Genomic DNA, 15,386 nt, shown 5'->3' with positions numbered 1-15,386 from the left:
GCGGCCGAAATCTCAACTTGAAGCGGCGTCGGGGCATATCAGCGACAAAGATAAGGCTCACCCTTCAACGCCTTTTCGTCCCAGAAGCTACCCGCATGTCGGGCGGGTATGTCGGACCTTGCGGATCGCCAGGTAAATGGGAGGATGTCACTATATGCACGCATCTCAAGCTAGACGTTGCATGCCGCATTGCGTTCGCCGACGGCCATATCTCCGTCAGTCACGGCAAACATCGTTGATTGCAGGACGGCCCAAGCCTTTCGCACGTGGCAATAGTCAAGCTATGTGTCGATGACAAAGGAGATGATCGGCTGAGCTTGTTGTCTCTGTCCAGGATTTCTCCGCTCTCGGTGCATCCGGGGCGAAGTCGCTGACTTCTTTCAACCATCTTCGAAATCCTCTCACCCATACTGAGAACATCACTTTCGCCGACTAGTCTGGAGGGACCGTCTTTTTAGTAACTCATTTCCATTGAGATAATGTCAGATAACTCCAAGTACCACCTTGCGGGTATCATCCACCATCGCAACGCCAGTCGATCGACCTGATCGAGCGTCCAACCCGAGAAATAGCATCATTGCAACTCGCAGAGCGCGGATGCTGCATCTCGGATGGACAGCCAATCGGAAGACCTTGACCCCCAAACCCAAAGCTAAATCCATCAAGATCGGATCACAAAGCAAAACTTTTTCAGCAACTCCACGGCAGGCGTGGGGCATGCCAACGTTCATGTGGCAAAGACGGGACCAGAGCATGCGCTTAGCACAAGCATGATGCTGGTGTTCAGCGATGCTCACACGAAGATAGGAAAGACAGGATCCAAGTGTATGATTAGCACAAGCAAGACGCCGGTGCAAGGCGACGACCAGCGCAGCGGTAAGGACAGGACCCGGACACTCACTCAGCGCAAGCACGAATGCACACGTCGAAGCGATCCCTTCAGTTGGCGAGAAGGCTTCGCCTTCTTACTTCCTGGGCGGCGGAACGGCGTTGGACGTTCCGCGCGAGGTGAACGCCGACTCCGCCAACGGACGAATCGAGAGCGTACTGAGGTTGGTGAGCACCCGAGCGGCATCGAAGGCTTTCTCAGTTTGACTTGGACCGTGGAGAAGGCTGCGAGCAGGAGGGTCGGGGACCTTGGAGAAGTAGCTCATCTGCTCAGCGCGGAAGATGTCCATGCTGTGAGTGTGTTAGAAAGTGGAAATACCGCGTGGGCTCAGTGCCGTGGCTACTCACCGATCGCTAGTCATGTGGACGGAGGGCTTTGGCTCGGCGAGGGTGCGCGTGGGCGGTGTCGCATTCGCAGCGGCTGCACGGCGGCCTACCTCGACACCACGCTCATAGGCGGCAAGCTCGGCCGGGGTCATAGGAGTCATGGGGGTTGAGGGGCTCGTCGACCTGGACTTCCCAACAGACTCACTATCTGGGGTGAGGGGCGGCCTGATGGCTTCGGGCTCTGCATGACGGAAGCTGCCCCAGGAGCCGCTGGCAGGCCGCCATCCAACAGGTGTCTGCGTGATTGGAGTTGTCTGTACGACGAGAGGGGTAGTAGGGGCAGGAGCAATCACTCGCAGAGGAGGAGACGAAGTCGACTGCCTGCGAGGGCTTGGTGACATGGAGCTGGGCGTGGGCTCAGGCCGAGGAATTGCAGACTTTGCGGCCTTTCTGCTCTCGGCAAGAGCCTTCGCCTTCTTCGCTTCCTCGGGCTTTTCCTTAAAGTAGCGGACGCGGCAAGCGACGTTGGTTTTGCCAACCTCAAGCGCAATTACCCTATACAAAGTAGGCGGGTTCGTGGAGCGCAGCTCAACCAAGTATTGAACCTGCGTGGTCGGTCAGCACCTGGATAGAAGCTAAGACAATGCGCAGATAAACGAACCTGCTCTGGAGTCCAGAGCTTGCCACCATTTTTGAGATCGGTGTCGTTTTGCTTCGCACGGCCGGTGCGCTTGGAAGGTTTCATGTGCTCGTCGATGGCGTTGCCCGGCGTCTTTTTTTGACTTGCCCTAGTGGAGGAACCCATCTTGAAGTTGGATCGAAGATGTGCGTTGTTGATGTCGTGATGCTAGGGGTTGTAGTGGTTTTGCAGATGCAATGCTGCGTTAGGGGAGACCAAATCCAGGTGTGGGAGTATTCGCAGAGACCAAAGGATTCTGTGACGAAACCGCAGCTTGGTGAGAGAACACCCAGATTTTTATAGAACACGAAAAGACTGTCAAAAGTTTCTTGGAGAGGGGAAACTGCATCGGGAAGCCATGGTGCTCTTGGTGTTGTCGAGCGAGCAATAAAGTTTTGAGCGTGAAGAGGCATTGATCCCAATATTGCTTACTCCATTGGCGGCAGAGAGTATGCCGCGCATCGTGAGCTCCCGTCGTCAGCGCAGCATCGCCGGACGAGACGGGGAAATGACAATTCTCCATGCTGCCGACGGTCCAACCCTCATCGCAACGCAATTTTGTTCGCCGAAATCCGGTGCAGGCGACCGTCGAAGCGCGAGTGGATGGAGTGGATGGAGGACATAGCTCCACGCACCAGAATGTGAAGACACTGATAGCTGTTTGTACAGAGCTTAGTCATGCGTGTCCTACACTGTGGTCGTGTGATTGTCCTATCATGACCAGCTCCCCTACTTCTTTTCGCTCATGCCGCGGGCCACATGAGCGCAAATTTACCGCGATCATCTCGCATTTCATTTTGACAGGAGAAAAGTGACGCGAGCTCTTCAATGCAGCAAAATGCCTCCGGCGAGCGTAAGGGAGAAGTCAGGATAGAGATGCGCACACGCGCCCTCGTGCAACGGTACCGTGGAACGAAGTGGAGGACGGAAAGCGGGAACCGACGGGATTCAACGGCCCGCCCCGCTTTAGCGTTCTTTTGAGTGCAGGGTGTGGCTTGCGGCTGAAAGCAAACTGCAACGACCAACCATCGCCCGCTGACTCAGTGGTTCGCTCTCTCGCGCGCTGCGCAACACGACTGATCAAGCTGCGCGGCCTCGATGGGACCCCGACTGAGGCCGTTGGTACGGCCCTGAGCACAGCTCTTCAACCACGGATGGCCTGGAGGTTTACTCGCAACCTGCTCAGCAACCGGCTGCGATGAAGGAGCGCTTGATGTTGGATACCTCGAAATGGTGAGGATCGTCCGATTGAAGGAATCACAGCATGGTTTCGTAAGCCCCAGTTACAATCAGGGACATGCTTTCGCAAGCCTCAGCTACCATGCGCTCGAGAGCGCGACCTTCGCTTGACAGATTGCGCGTAGGTAGCCGGTAGCCGACGCCCTGAATTGGGCGTCGAAAGATCCGACACAGACGAACAGTGTTCTTGCGCACCAGAATCGTCAACAAACGCAGCCAACAAACGGTAACGGCTCATGAGCACTGTCACTCGCGTGACTCTGAATCTCCCGTCTCCGTATCCCCCACCATGCACCAGGCACACTGGACGTCTGAAGTCCACCTCACGTGGGGGAGAGAACTTCGGCCAAAGAGCGACCGCCACGGGCGCTCGCCAGTCCGCGACGCTCCCGAGAAAATCTTCGCGCCCAGCGAACGAACGATCCCCTCGCTGACGCCAGCTCCTCCAAGGCGCAGCGACGTCCAGACCACTCAACCGCACAGCTAATAATCATGACAGCGCTGACTCTCGGGAAACGAAATGCGATTACTAAGCGAGCTACGTTCGATCCCCAGCGATCGTGTCGTCCATTCTTTTCTTCGTGTGCGCGATAAAATTTCATCCAGCGTGCGAGCGTGATATGCGTGCCATCCCTCTCTCCCAATCCCCAAGACCGTAGCCCAAAAAGATTCCAAGGCCAAATAACTCCATTCCTGCCGCTTTGCTCATGACACCTGCAAACCCTGAACCCCCCCAAAATCCAATAGCGCCATCCATGCTTCTGCGACCGTATTTTCACCGTTGTCGTTACCGTTGCCGTTGCCATTACCCTGGGTATCATTTTCAATCTTACTTCTTCGCACTGCCACACGCCATCCTGCGGCACTAGTACCATGGCACCACCATGCCGCACGTCCGAGAGCCCATCGACCTCGCCGTCCGACCGCGAGCCTTACGTAATTCCTTTGTCAGCAGAAACGGGGGGGCGAGCCTGCGTTGCGGGGACGCTCGCCGTCGAGTTGAGCTGCCTAGCCGCCGGGCCTGTTGCGAGGGACGTTGAGAGCCATCGTGTTGACCTTTGCAATCGAGGTCGATGAGCGGCGAGTCACGCCGCGCAGAGGCGGGACGATCGTCGGCGAGGAGCTTGGTCGAGGAGCTTTGGCCCGAGTGCAGGAGTCCTCGGAGCCAGTCTACGTCGAGTGATGCGCAGTCTAGCCACCGACCAACCGCTTACGCAATTCAAGCGACTTCGGAAATACGGTTGTTCATCTGCTGCTGATGATGCGGTGGCAGAGCACTCTCGTACGGATGGTGGTCCGACAAGCGGCGCGGGTCAGCCATAGACTGCTGGTGGGGCGGCAGGGCGCTCTCGTACGGCTGCTGCTGGGGGTGCTCGGCGGCGATAGCAGCAGCAGCCTGGGACATGGAACCGTCGAAAGACTGCGAGTGGACGGACAGCGAGTTCTCGTACTTGTCGAAGGACTGCGAGGCGTCGTCGTCGCCGATGGCGCTGGCGGGCATGGAGTCGAGGGGCTCGTCGCCGGCGACGGGCGAGCGGCGCTCGATGGGGACGCCGTTGAGCTCGTCGATCTTCTCCTTGCAGGCTGCGGCCGAGAAGCCGTTGCCGACTTTGCTGGAGACGATGCGCCAGCGGTCGTGTTCGTATTCCTCGAGGGACTGGCGGAGGCGGTCGAGCTGGGGAGAGAAGGTGCGTTAGTGATGCTGCTATCGAGGGGGCGAGTCGTGCGCTCGTGCTCACCATGTCGTCCGTCCACACCATCGTCTTGGCCTTGAGCTTGGTGCAGTACCGCACCTGCAGCGTGCCAGAGCTTCTTCCCGGGAAGAAGTCTGCGATTTGCTTCCACGTCAAGTTCTTCGTCTCTTTCAGTTCGACCAGCAGCGCGTCGTCTTCCGGTGTAAACTTCAGCTTCGGGCCTTTGGGTTTGGCTGCGGGCTCCGGCATGCCCGGCTGGCCCACGACAGAGGGAGGGCCGTGGTCTTCGGCGGCAGTGTACATCTCCTCACCGTAGCCGGTACGGTGGAATTTCGATGGCGGCGGCTGGTTCGGGAGGCGGTGGTGGTGATGCGAAACGCTGTGGCCTGATGGAGAGTGTGTGGGTGAGATGTCGGAACCGTAGGCATATGCCGGAGCGGAGATGGAGCCGTGGTGGCCGTTCGGGGTCATGTCGACGGGGACGTGGACGCTCGAGCTCACGCTGGAGGCGTGCATGTGGTGCATCTCGGGGTACTCGTAAAACTCTGCGTGAGATCGTTTGCGGGCGGACGAATGCTGCGGCTGTTGCGGATGCTGCTGCTGATATGCGAGTTGTGATTGCATGTTCTCGTGAGGGCTGCCGTATGCTGGGGTGGCGTGTGACACACGTCGAGAAACGGGCATCATGTGAGCCTGCTCGACGCCGTACGGAGCCTCCGTCGCGGAGATATGAGAAGGTAGGACTGCGGCCATGCCATGTTGCTGATACGCTTGGGTAGCCGGTTCAGGCGAGTGCATGTAGGGATTCGACTGCGGTTGTTGGAAGCTTTGCGCGGCCATGAGCTGGCCGTACTCAGCAGCCGTCACCGCAACGTGATCCGCTGGCTGCTGGGGGAGGCCTTGACTGCCATAGTCGAAGGCGTAGTCTTGATACGGGCGAGCCAGGGTGGCGACTGAAGCCATAGGCTAACGATCGAAGGCTTTGGCAGCGCAACGGACCAACACGTGTATATGGGTGGTGTCTGTAACGATTCGAATCGAATATAGGTGCAGTATCGTCGACGTTGTCAACGCAGATGCTGAACACCCTTGAACGGTGGAAATCTTAGGGCGGGCCTGGATGCAATAGCTGGTAGGTATGAAACACAAGGGACATAAGATATAGTGTTAACGAGCAAGAGTAAGAGGGAAAGACATGGGAGTCATGGGCCCTGGAGCGTACTTCAACATCAGCATCGCGCTTTAGGAGGCGAGCCACACATGCAGCGGCTTACTTAGATCCTGTTATGCTGCAAGTGTTTTTAGTTCCCGGTGCCCACCTGTCACCCGGAACGCGCACAGTGGGACAAGATCGAGGGCCCAAGCACCCATCTGATCGCCACCGTTGAGCGGCGGATGGACGATGCCGCTTGGGGTGTAGTATTCGACGCCATTGGCAGATGCCGGCCCTGCCCTTGGATTGGCCGGACGGGGAAGGAGGCGAGGGCCCTCGGGCAGGGCCTGATACAAGCGTGGAGCACTGATCATCTCGAGAGACCTGGACGCGGATGGGGTGTCGCGAGCATGCCCGCCGCTTGCGCATGCATGCAGTGGTTAGTGAACCCTTGAGCCGTCCTGGGGGAGAATCTGAGTTTCGACGAGGTCTAAGAATCAACCCACATCAGCTTGCCGAAGGCAAGTCGAGCGCAGCGAGAGGGTCGCGAAGGGCCGTGGGGTCCAAGGGCGCTGCCGTGGTGGTTGATACTCTCGGACCGTCGGCTTGGCTGTCGCCGAATGCATTAGCGCATGTGAGACGCGCGAAGGGGCCGGCGACAAGACGTGGAGCCAGGGCCGCTGCTCTCGGGAGGCTGACAGACTCCCGCGCATCACGCACCCACGAACCCTCCTGCACCGCCAGCTGGAAAGGGAAGCCGGATCTAAGGACCCGGTCGAGACTGGCGAGGTTGGCGACAGGAGGCAGCTCCGGCGAAGGTGGTTGTTTTGAGACACCCGCCCTGCACGCACGCTGCACGCAGGCCTTCCCCAGGGTGGCAGATGCACAGGTGCATGACAGGCACGGATGGCACGACAGCTGCGAGATCGCCGAGGCCCTGCAGGCGGGATGCGGAGGGGATTGGCAGGAGGCGAGGTGGGAGGAGATCAAGATAGGGCTGCGGGCGAAACGGAACGCGTGCGGAGACGCGGCAGGGAGGGCGCGAGGCGAGGGTTGGCGGTAGAGGCCGTTGTGAGAGCTGCAATCGCGCCATCGGGCAGGCGAGCGTCCAGCGTAGGCTGGGCCGCCTACGCGGGGCCGGGGGGGCGGTGGGCGGTGGGGGAGCGTTGCGCGCCGCAGACGGGAGGGCGAAAGTCAAAACAACCGCGGCGCACAGCGCGAGTTGCCAGACACGCGCGAGGGTGGAGCGGCGGAGGATCAAGGATGCGAGGCTTGGACGGCGATGGCTCAGCGGCGCGTTGGCCTGGGTACATGCTGTATGTAGCATGACACTAAGCAGGCGAGAAGGCGGGCGGCCGGGCAGGCACGCGTGGACTGCCTCGCTGCTTGCTCGCAGACGCCGTCGACGCCATTGCGCATGCGGGCGTCGAGAATGCGATCGTGGCCTCGCTGCTCGCGGCTGGCACCTGGCGCTGCGTGCGTGTCCTGCACAGTAGGCTACACACACTGCATATCGGAGCGGGCGCCGAGCCATGAGGCTTGTTGCGGCTGCGGCGTGGCCACGGCGTGACGTCCTTGCGCGCCGCCGAACAAGCCCGCCGCGCGCCAGCAGGCCGAGCAGGCCGGGCAGGTCTGCGTTGGCCGGGCTGAGGTGCCCGGGTGCGTGCGAAGTGGGCGGTGGGTTTGAGTGCGCATGCGCGCCCGCGAGCAGCTCCTGCTGGGAGGGCAGATCCTCCATGCCCTTGGTCGCTTGGTGGGACGTCGGCCGGCCGGGTCCCTGGAGGCCTGAGGCCCGCGGCCTGGTGCTGGTGCGCCGGTGACAGCCAAGCTGGAACCCAAAACCCATCCGTGCCACCCTGCGTACGGCGAACCGCCAGGCGTGGGAGCAGCCGTTGCCCTTCCATGCCAGCCGCTGCGGCGTGGCGTCTGTCTCGCGAGCACCCGCCCACGCCGCACTCTCGCGCCGCAGCCCGCAACCACAGCCCACCGCGCCCGGTGACGCACCGCATGCACCACACCCACCACCGCACCACACGCACCCTGCAACGCCTCGCTCCGCCTCGCACCACGCCGGTCGCCGGCTCTCGTCTGGCACGATCGTCGCTGCCGGAGCCATCTCCAGGCACCGTACCACCAGGCGAGCAGCAGCAGACTCTGCGATCTGCGCACTGCACCCTCGTCGTGCGTGCACCAGAGGAAGCCTGCTACTGCCTGCGGCCGTCCAACTCAGCCGCGATGCGACCATCTCCAAGTGCGGGTGACACGTCGCGAGGGAGGCCGCGCCCTTCCCGCTCCCACCGAGACCAGCAAAACTTTGTCCAGCTCTAGCAACGCAGGCTCCGCCGTGTGCGGTACAGCAAAGCGCATGTCCACGATGCCGTCGAGGCCGTCTCGTCGTAGCGCCAACGGAGCCAAACGCACCCTCCTAGCGCATCGGAAGCCACCCCAGCTCGCCCAACATTTGGTTGGCCGTCGCGCTACCGCTGGCCCGATGCACGACACATCAAACGTCGCGCCTGCGTCTGCCCCGGTTGCGGCCCGCGCACCCTTACCTCGCCGCCATCCGCCCGCCGCGCCATCGCCAACGCCTGCCCACCGCATCTGCTGTGCTTGCGGCTCTGCCTCTGCCTCCGCCGCCACCGCCAGTGCTCCACTCGCCGTCGCCGCCACATACACCACCAGCTCCTCAATCTGCCACAACGGCACGGCGGCCTCCGTAGACCCTCCTGTCGCCTCTGATCTCCCCATACCTCTCCGACTCCCCGTCGCAATCCCCACCTGCCAGACAGTAGGCTGGTGCTAACAAGCCTCCTGCTCCAACAGCGCATCGAAATCCACCGACCGGGAGAGTGGAACCGCCCGCGCATTGGCAGCGCGGCTGGCTACCCTGGCTAAGCTCATCAAACAGAGCTCGAGAAGGGCCGCCCACTCACCGATCCCTCCTTTCGAAGACTGAATACGAAGCGAGCGAAGCATGCACACAGGCGCGCGTGCACGCGAGCAGGACGCGAGAACTCCTGAATCCCTACCGCACGTTGCGATCCCTGGCATTGGCGAGGTGTCGTTCCTGGCGACAGCTAGGTAACAGCCCTCTCTTACCAGACCCATGCTAATCCAGATAGACGAGCCCCGGCATAACCGATCCGTAAACCCTAAGAGTCAGGGTTGGCTTTCACCTGCCGACCCAGACTTCGCGGCCTTTGAACGACGTCAAAGTCCAGGGGTGCATTGGGTTCTGACAACGAAATAGGAACAAAACCATTGACTCAACAACAGACTGCCGTTCCAGTGTGTGGATCCGATGGCGCAAAACAACGACCACAAAACTCTCCTAGTCAGTGTAGTCCAACGTCTAGCGCTGGCACGTAGGGTAGGTCATCGCCCTCCCAGCAGGATCTGGACCGCATTCGCTCGCTGCACCCCTCACGACGGACGCGTCCTCGCAAACAACCATCGATTTCCTCTCCTATTATTCCCGCCTCGTGTCCGACCGCGACAATGTCTCACTGCAGCTTCCGCCGCCCGAACCAAGCCCGAGCGTCACCCCGCCGCGGCTCTCTGAGGCAGGTCCGACAAGCGCTTGCGCGCGCGCGCGCGCGCGTCTGCCATGCAACACGGGCGGGCGGCCGACGATCATCAAGCGGGCTGCGCCCTCTCGCGCGCGCGCCACACAGAAACAAGCCATGCGCTTTCCCGATCCTGCCCAGGGCTTTTCCCATTCCATCCCTCCAAGAAAACCACCACGCTTTCAACGTCAAAGCCCGCGTAGGCGCGTTGCACGCCGGCGGTTTCCAGTCCGCGTCCGCGCCGGCGCCCGCTCTATTTGTCCGACTGACGACTCCATGACATACTCGCACGCCTGTCAATCAAAGCGCGGTGTCGAATGGCGAGCTCCGTCGCCCTGCTGACCTCCTCGCAGCTGCAGGGCGAAAGGGCGGTGAAATCGCTACCGCGACGATTCCGCAGCGATTCCGTCGAGATAGCCCACGAAGGATGCACTTGTTGGTTGGCTACTGTTGGTGGGTTGAGTATATTGCCCAAAGAGCAACGAGACGGTACGTCTAGCGACCTCGTCGGAAATATCCCCCGACGCCGCTCCACGACGGGACGAAGTCTCGTCTCTCGAAACGGCCATTATCATTTCGCACGAAGGGACCGCAGACCAATCCGTTGTGGGTGACTCCAGGGATCCAGGGAAACACTTCACTACGCCTGGTACCTGATACGCTACCGCGACAGGCTGCCTCTCGCCCTCGAAAAGGAGACGTGAACCAAACGAAAAGTTCGCCCAGCCTAAAAGAAAAACTCCGAATCCACAAGTAAAGGTAAGGTAAAGGGCGAGGAAGAAAAACAGCCTCTCCCCTTCTTCCAGCAACAGCAAATCAAAATCTCGGGCGAAAAAGAAAAGAAAAAAGAGCAATTCTCCTTTCGTGTCTCGCTGTTAGAGCTCTGGTGAACCTCGCTTCGCCACACCAATGAAAGAAATCCCGAGTAGCCCAGAAACGCCCGTCGAGCACACCATGTCTTTCTCCTCCGCGCCTCTCCCATTCGTCGTCGTCGACGACAACGCGTCGTCCTTCCACGCGGCAGACAGCAGCCCCAAGAAAGGGGTCGCTCGGTCGAAGGGAGCGGAAGGATCTAGACCTTCCACCCCTGCTCTTTGGCAAACTGCTCGCAGGCCTGTTGCAGGGGGGGAAAGAAGAGAAGATGTCAGCCAGGCGATTACTATGACAAAGACAGGAAAGAGAGAGGTGTCGTCCAGCGATCGCGATCCGGCGCTTGCGTCCCGCCGCCGTGCGTTGTCATGTCTCGAGGGTAAAACCGGCTATAACGAGGGCTCCACTCCGGAAATGCGAAGGTCGGAAGACGCCGCGCGAAGACACGATCAAGCGAAGACCCGATCAAGCGAAGACCTGGTCGCTGCTGCTCGCACGCGGCCGCCACGCACATTGGCCGGGTCCTGAGATTGCGCTTGCGCTTATGCGGGCGACGGCGTCGCTGTTCGTTCGGAGTCGGTCGCGCTCGCCGTTGCTAACGGATAGGGCAAGTTGTAGGGCTAGCGTCGGACTGGAGGCGTGCTGGCTGTCGAAGCCGGGCCGCGCGATGGCCGGGTTTGACGTTATACAGGCGTATAGGCGCGTAGGAAGCTGGCGTGCGTCATGAGGGTTGGCTTGCCGAGCGGTGGCGCGCGCCGTCGGTGGCTAGAGACCGGTAGGTGCTGTCTATTGATGGCTCCGCGGCAGAATGCCTGTCCTGTCCTGTCCTGTCCTGTCCGGGGGGTTGGGCGATATAGAGCCAGGATGCTAATTGCAGGGCCCTTTGACAAAACAGAGAAGCAAGAGAAAGGAGAGGCAAGAAAAAGCGACGAGACTTACCTTGGCGGGCTTGCCGACTTTCTGCCCGATGACCTTCCACTTGTTGTTCTCGTAGTCTTTGATCGCCTGCAGCAGCGCCGCGCTCTGCTCGACCGGTCAGCGGATGCGTTCTCGCGGTTGAAGTCGGGGTGCGTGAGGCGGACGAAATTGCTGACCTCGTCTTCCGCGAATTCGGCGTAGTGCATGTCCTGTTCCGACCACGAGGGTCAGTATAGTAAGTACGTATTTCGATCGTCTCAAAAAAAAAAAAGAAAAAGAAAAGGCCGTGGAAACAAGAAAAAAAAATGGAAACCAAGCAAGACGACAGGCACACGCAACATTCCAGCATCGAAGAAAGAGCCCTTTCAAGACCTCCAAAAGCAACGCACGTGACCCAAGGAATACAGCACGCACCTTATACCAATGCTTCTTCACACTCCCTTCGGTGCGCAAAGGGAACGTCTTGGCAATCTCGCTCCAGCTGCTGCCGGCATCGCGCAGCGTCTTCAGCCGCTGCTCCTCGGCCGGCGTCCATGGCGTGTTCGTGCGTCCCTTCTTCGGCGCCGGGCTGGGGAGCGTGTGCTGCACCGGCGCAAGGCCCAGCTCGACGTCAGTCGCGCCTCCGGAGAAGGGGCCGTGAGGGTTGCCGACGCCGAATGCGCTGGCGTTGCTGCTGGACGATCCGGGCAGGGAGGGCTCGTTGAGTTCCGAGGCGCGCCGTTTGCGTGGATTGATTGGAGAGGGGAGGTGGCCGGGTTGCTGGAGTTGTTGCGGGGTGTAGTCTGTTTTGAGCTGTTGTTGTTGCGGGATCTGAGGATGGCGGTATTGGGGCGGCGGAGGGAAGGCGAAGGGGTTGTTCGGATCGTGAGGATAGCCGTAGGCTTGGTATGGGTTTTGGCCTAGTGCTGTCGAGGGCAGTTGGTCTGTGCCAAGGGTGAGTTGTGAGGGTGAGGCTGAGTATGCGCCGGCGGAGACTGTGGGCTTCAGGTTGCGCTTTTGGTTTTGTAAAGGATTGCTGTAGATAGAAGCAGGTGTGGTCAGTAAGAAGGTTGGGCCCTTCGAGGCGCGACTTGGCTGGTTCGCGGTACACCGGAAGCTATGGATGGAGAGGCACAGGCTGTATAGAAGCGAGAGATGTCTGGGAGGTAGCGCCAATGGGAGACGTACGACATAGTAGCGACGCTTGCTCGGAAGTGGGTCGGGAGCAGTCTAGGTAGCTACGTTTCCTCTGTCGACGATTTGCTGACTCGGGACGGTAATGTATGCATGGCTCTCGTGGCAGGTTGGAGCGGAAGTCATCTACAGTGACAGCCAGCCGCGACGCAAGCGCGGGCTAGGCCATGCGTAGAAGTATTTACAGGCAAGCAGATAGGTTGACGAGGGGGCGACAGACGACAGACGACAGGCGCGCGCGGGCAGGTGTAGACGACGGGCAAGCAGGTGAAGGGTTTTCGCAGTCCGGTGTCCTCTTGACGGGCGCCGGGAAAGAGGGCAGCTACGAGCCTGGTGCAGACAAGCTTTGCGGGTGCGGAGAGGGATGATGACGGAGCGGGCAGCGGGCGAGTGTTGTTGCGCTGCGCGTGTACAGGAGGGAGGGGGCAGAGGGGGTGTGTCGAGGCATGTGCCAACGCGCTGGGGGCGCTGACTGCAGCCGTGGCCGCGCGCAGGCAGGCAGGCAGGCAGGCAGGCAGGCAGGCGGTAGCAGTGAGCGCGAGCACCAGCTGCTGCACAGGACGGTGGCGGAGGGGCGAGCGAGAGTGGTCGCGCGGGCAGGGCAGACCTCAGAGCAGATAGGTGATAAGCCGTGTTCCTGCGCCGTGCGAGCGGCCTGGGAGGCCTCGAGCGACGGCCACACGCACACCGCAAGCGCGCGCGAGCTGACATCTGGCAGCGCGCAGGCAAGCCTGGAGATGGGCGGGCGGGCAGCAGGCGGGCAGCAGGCGGGCAGCAGATGGTCACTGGCAGCGGTCAGTGGTCGGTGGCCAGTGGTCAGGCAGGCCCTGGACGCCGCAGACTGTCGGCCGACGGCGGCAGACGAGCGAGACGTGGAGGTGGTGCGGGGTAGCGGCGGCCAGTGGCCTGCGCGGCCCGCCGCCAGGCTGGAAGCGGATGGTGAGGCGGGCAGTGGAGGGCTGCGAGCTGCACGCGCCGGAGGGCTGGCGGTCGGCGCGCGCGCGCAGACATGGCACGCCCAGGATGCTGCGCGGTATAGCCGTTCATTCGCCCGCCGCCGCGTTGCGCGCGAGATGAAGGTGCGGCCCTGCTGCACGTCCGCCGTCGCACCGCGCACGACCGCCCGCGTGACTGGCAGCACACCAGCCCACGCGCAGTCGACGCTGGGACGCATGTGCTGAGCGCCCGGAGTGTCCCGCCTGCGCCTGTCGAGCAGCAGCCCTCGCGCGCGCTCGTTTGCCGTGCCATGGACCGCAGCATGACGGCGAGCACTCTAGGTTGCGGCACCGTGACGTCCTCCTGCGCCTGCGTGGAGTGAGCTGGGGCCCCTCCTCCACCGCCGTGAGCTTCGGCATCACCCTGGCCCCCAGTGACATTCGCCAGAGTTCGAGCGGCGCATCCGCTGCTTACGTGCCAGAGGCAGTCGCTGTTCTCTCGGGGCATGGCGCCCGCATGGGCAGCACGAGCAGGCGAATCGCGCTCTTGCATGAGCCAAGGCAGCTTGCAGCGACTGCATCCGGATAGCAGCGCCGATCCTCCGGCCTAGCCCTCGGAGACTCTTCGCGACGCTGCTGATCAGGCTGGAGTCGCCTACGCCGTCGACATGGGGTGATGCAGGATCGTGACCTTCGTCTGACCGAATCCCATCGTCCAAGATTGACACACATCAGCGCGTCTGTATGGGAACAAGATCTTCCAGGGACCCGGCGAAGCCGCAGGCAGGATCAGCAGTTCAGCCATCTGTCGTCGTCATCCATTTCATCCTTCTGAAAGGTCAGCAGCGGTGTGGTGGGCATGTGACTGATGTCTGCTCGAGAGGTGTGAAGTGTGAACGTTCGCGGACGAAGTCGTTGCGGTTTGAGGCGTCCTGTAGCACAAGCGGGACGACCCATGCCTGAGGCAGCACTCGAAGCTCATTGTACGACGTCCGATGTTGTCGAGCAGAGCACTGCCCAAATGCTAGTATATACACATATTGTACACATTATCCCTTGAGGACCCCCAAACATATCCAATTTGATTGCAATTCCCAAGTATCTCCCTCTCAGACCTCACGAACCCTCCTTCCACCCAAGCGGCACAAGCGCCGCAGCAACCTGCTGCAACCCCCTCTCCGTCGCCAGCATATTATACTGCGCCGCCGCATTCCTCGTATCCTGCACCTCCACCCTAACCCCCAGCTCCGTCAAATCCCTCCTCGTCGCCGGACTCAGCGGCGCAATGCCCGGCCCCGTGCCCAAGATCAACAGATCCGGCTTCGGCCACACGACCTCCAGCGCGCCCCACGCCATCCGATCACACTCCCACTGCCCCTTCGCGTTCAGCAGCTTCCCGCCGGGGCTCGCGACGCCCTTGTCGTCGTCGCCCGCGGCGCCCGCACCCAGTGTTCCCTCCTTGCGCCCCGCGCGCACCCACGGCCGCCACTTGAAGGCTTCGCCGCCGACGAGCAGCGCGCCGGCGCCCGTGATGCGCAGCCCGCTGTTGAGCGCGAAGCCGTCCGCCAGGCAGACGTCAACGGCCGTCGTGGGGGGAGGGGTGTTGGCGAGGACGTCGAGGGCGTTGAAGTCGGTCTGCGTGTCTTCTTTGCTGGGCGGGCCGCGGTCTTTGCTCTTGGGGGCGGCGAGGGGGCGGGCGGTGGCGTGGAGGTGTCGAGACGTGGGGTGTTGGGGGTTGGTGGGTGAGGGTTTCGTGGGTTGGTTTCGCTGTGAGAGGGTCATGTGGATGCATCGCCGGCAGGGTGTGGTTTGTTTGAGCGCGCGGGTCGCTAGGCGCGGCATTGAGGTGGTGATTGTGTTCATCTTGACTCCGAATCTGTGCGTGATTCCTGTTCTTCGCGATGATAGTTTGTTTGATTTCGCCGTGATCAGTGAAAGCGAATG

At 61.2% G+C, this 15,386-nt stretch overlaps 4 protein-coding genes across 4 annotated transcripts; all 4 read right to left on the bottom strand.

Annotated features, from left to right (window-relative positions):
• Positions 1-606: 606 nt before the first annotated feature.
• WHR41_00135 (uncharacterized protein) lies at positions 607-2,020 on the bottom strand (the record flags this gene model as incomplete). Its single annotated transcript, XM_069368741.1, has 3 exons — positions 607-1,179; positions 1,237-1,820; positions 1,877-2,020. The coding sequence occupies 3 exons, from the start codon at positions 2,018-2,020 to the stop codon at positions 966-968; spliced, it is 942 nt and encodes a 313-aa protein (XP_069234054.1). The 3' UTR covers positions 607-965.
• A 1,619-nt stretch (positions 2,021-3,639) lies between these two features.
• On the bottom strand, positions 3,640-5,974 carry WHR41_00134 (uncharacterized protein). The gene is made up of 2 exons (XM_069368740.1): positions 4,873-5,974; positions 3,640-4,808 (listed from the first exon to the last, which is right to left on the bottom strand). The coding sequence occupies exons 1-2, from the start codon at positions 5,788-5,790 to the stop codon at positions 4,353-4,355; spliced, it is 1,374 nt and encodes a 457-aa protein (XP_069234053.1). The 5' UTR covers positions 5,791-5,974; the 3' UTR covers positions 3,640-4,352.
• A 4,195-nt stretch (positions 5,975-10,169) lies between these two features.
• On the bottom strand, positions 10,170-12,975 carry WHR41_00133 (uncharacterized protein). Its single transcript, XM_069368739.1, has 5 exons — positions 12,502-12,975; positions 11,749-12,349; positions 11,499-11,543; positions 11,356-11,439; positions 10,170-10,660 (listed from the first exon to the last, which is right to left on the bottom strand). Exons 1-5 carry the CDS (start codon positions 12,504-12,506, stop codon positions 10,619-10,621), a joined length of 777 nt encoding a protein of 258 aa, XP_069234056.1. The 5' UTR covers positions 12,507-12,975; the 3' UTR covers positions 10,170-10,618.
• A 1,583-nt stretch (positions 12,976-14,558) lies between these two features.
• On the bottom strand, positions 14,559-15,224 carry WHR41_00132 (uncharacterized protein; the record flags this gene model as incomplete). The annotated part of the gene is made up of 1 exon (XM_069368738.1): positions 14,559-15,224. One exon carries the CDS (start codon positions 15,222-15,224, stop codon positions 14,559-14,561), a length of 666 nt encoding a protein of 221 aa, XP_069234055.1.
• Between the last annotated feature and the right edge of the window lie 162 nt (positions 15,225-15,386).

The sequence above is a fragment of the Cladosporium halotolerans genome, assembly GCF_011745625.1.
Source record: "Cladosporium halotolerans strain TM138-S3 chromosome Unknown Sca1, whole genome shotgun sequence".
NCBI classification, from domain to species: Eukaryota; Fungi; Ascomycota; class Dothideomycetes; order Cladosporiales; family Cladosporiaceae; genus Cladosporium; species Cladosporium halotolerans.
The sequence above is the reverse complement of the archived record's forward strand: the minus strand, read 5'-3'. Positions and strand labels throughout refer to the sequence as shown.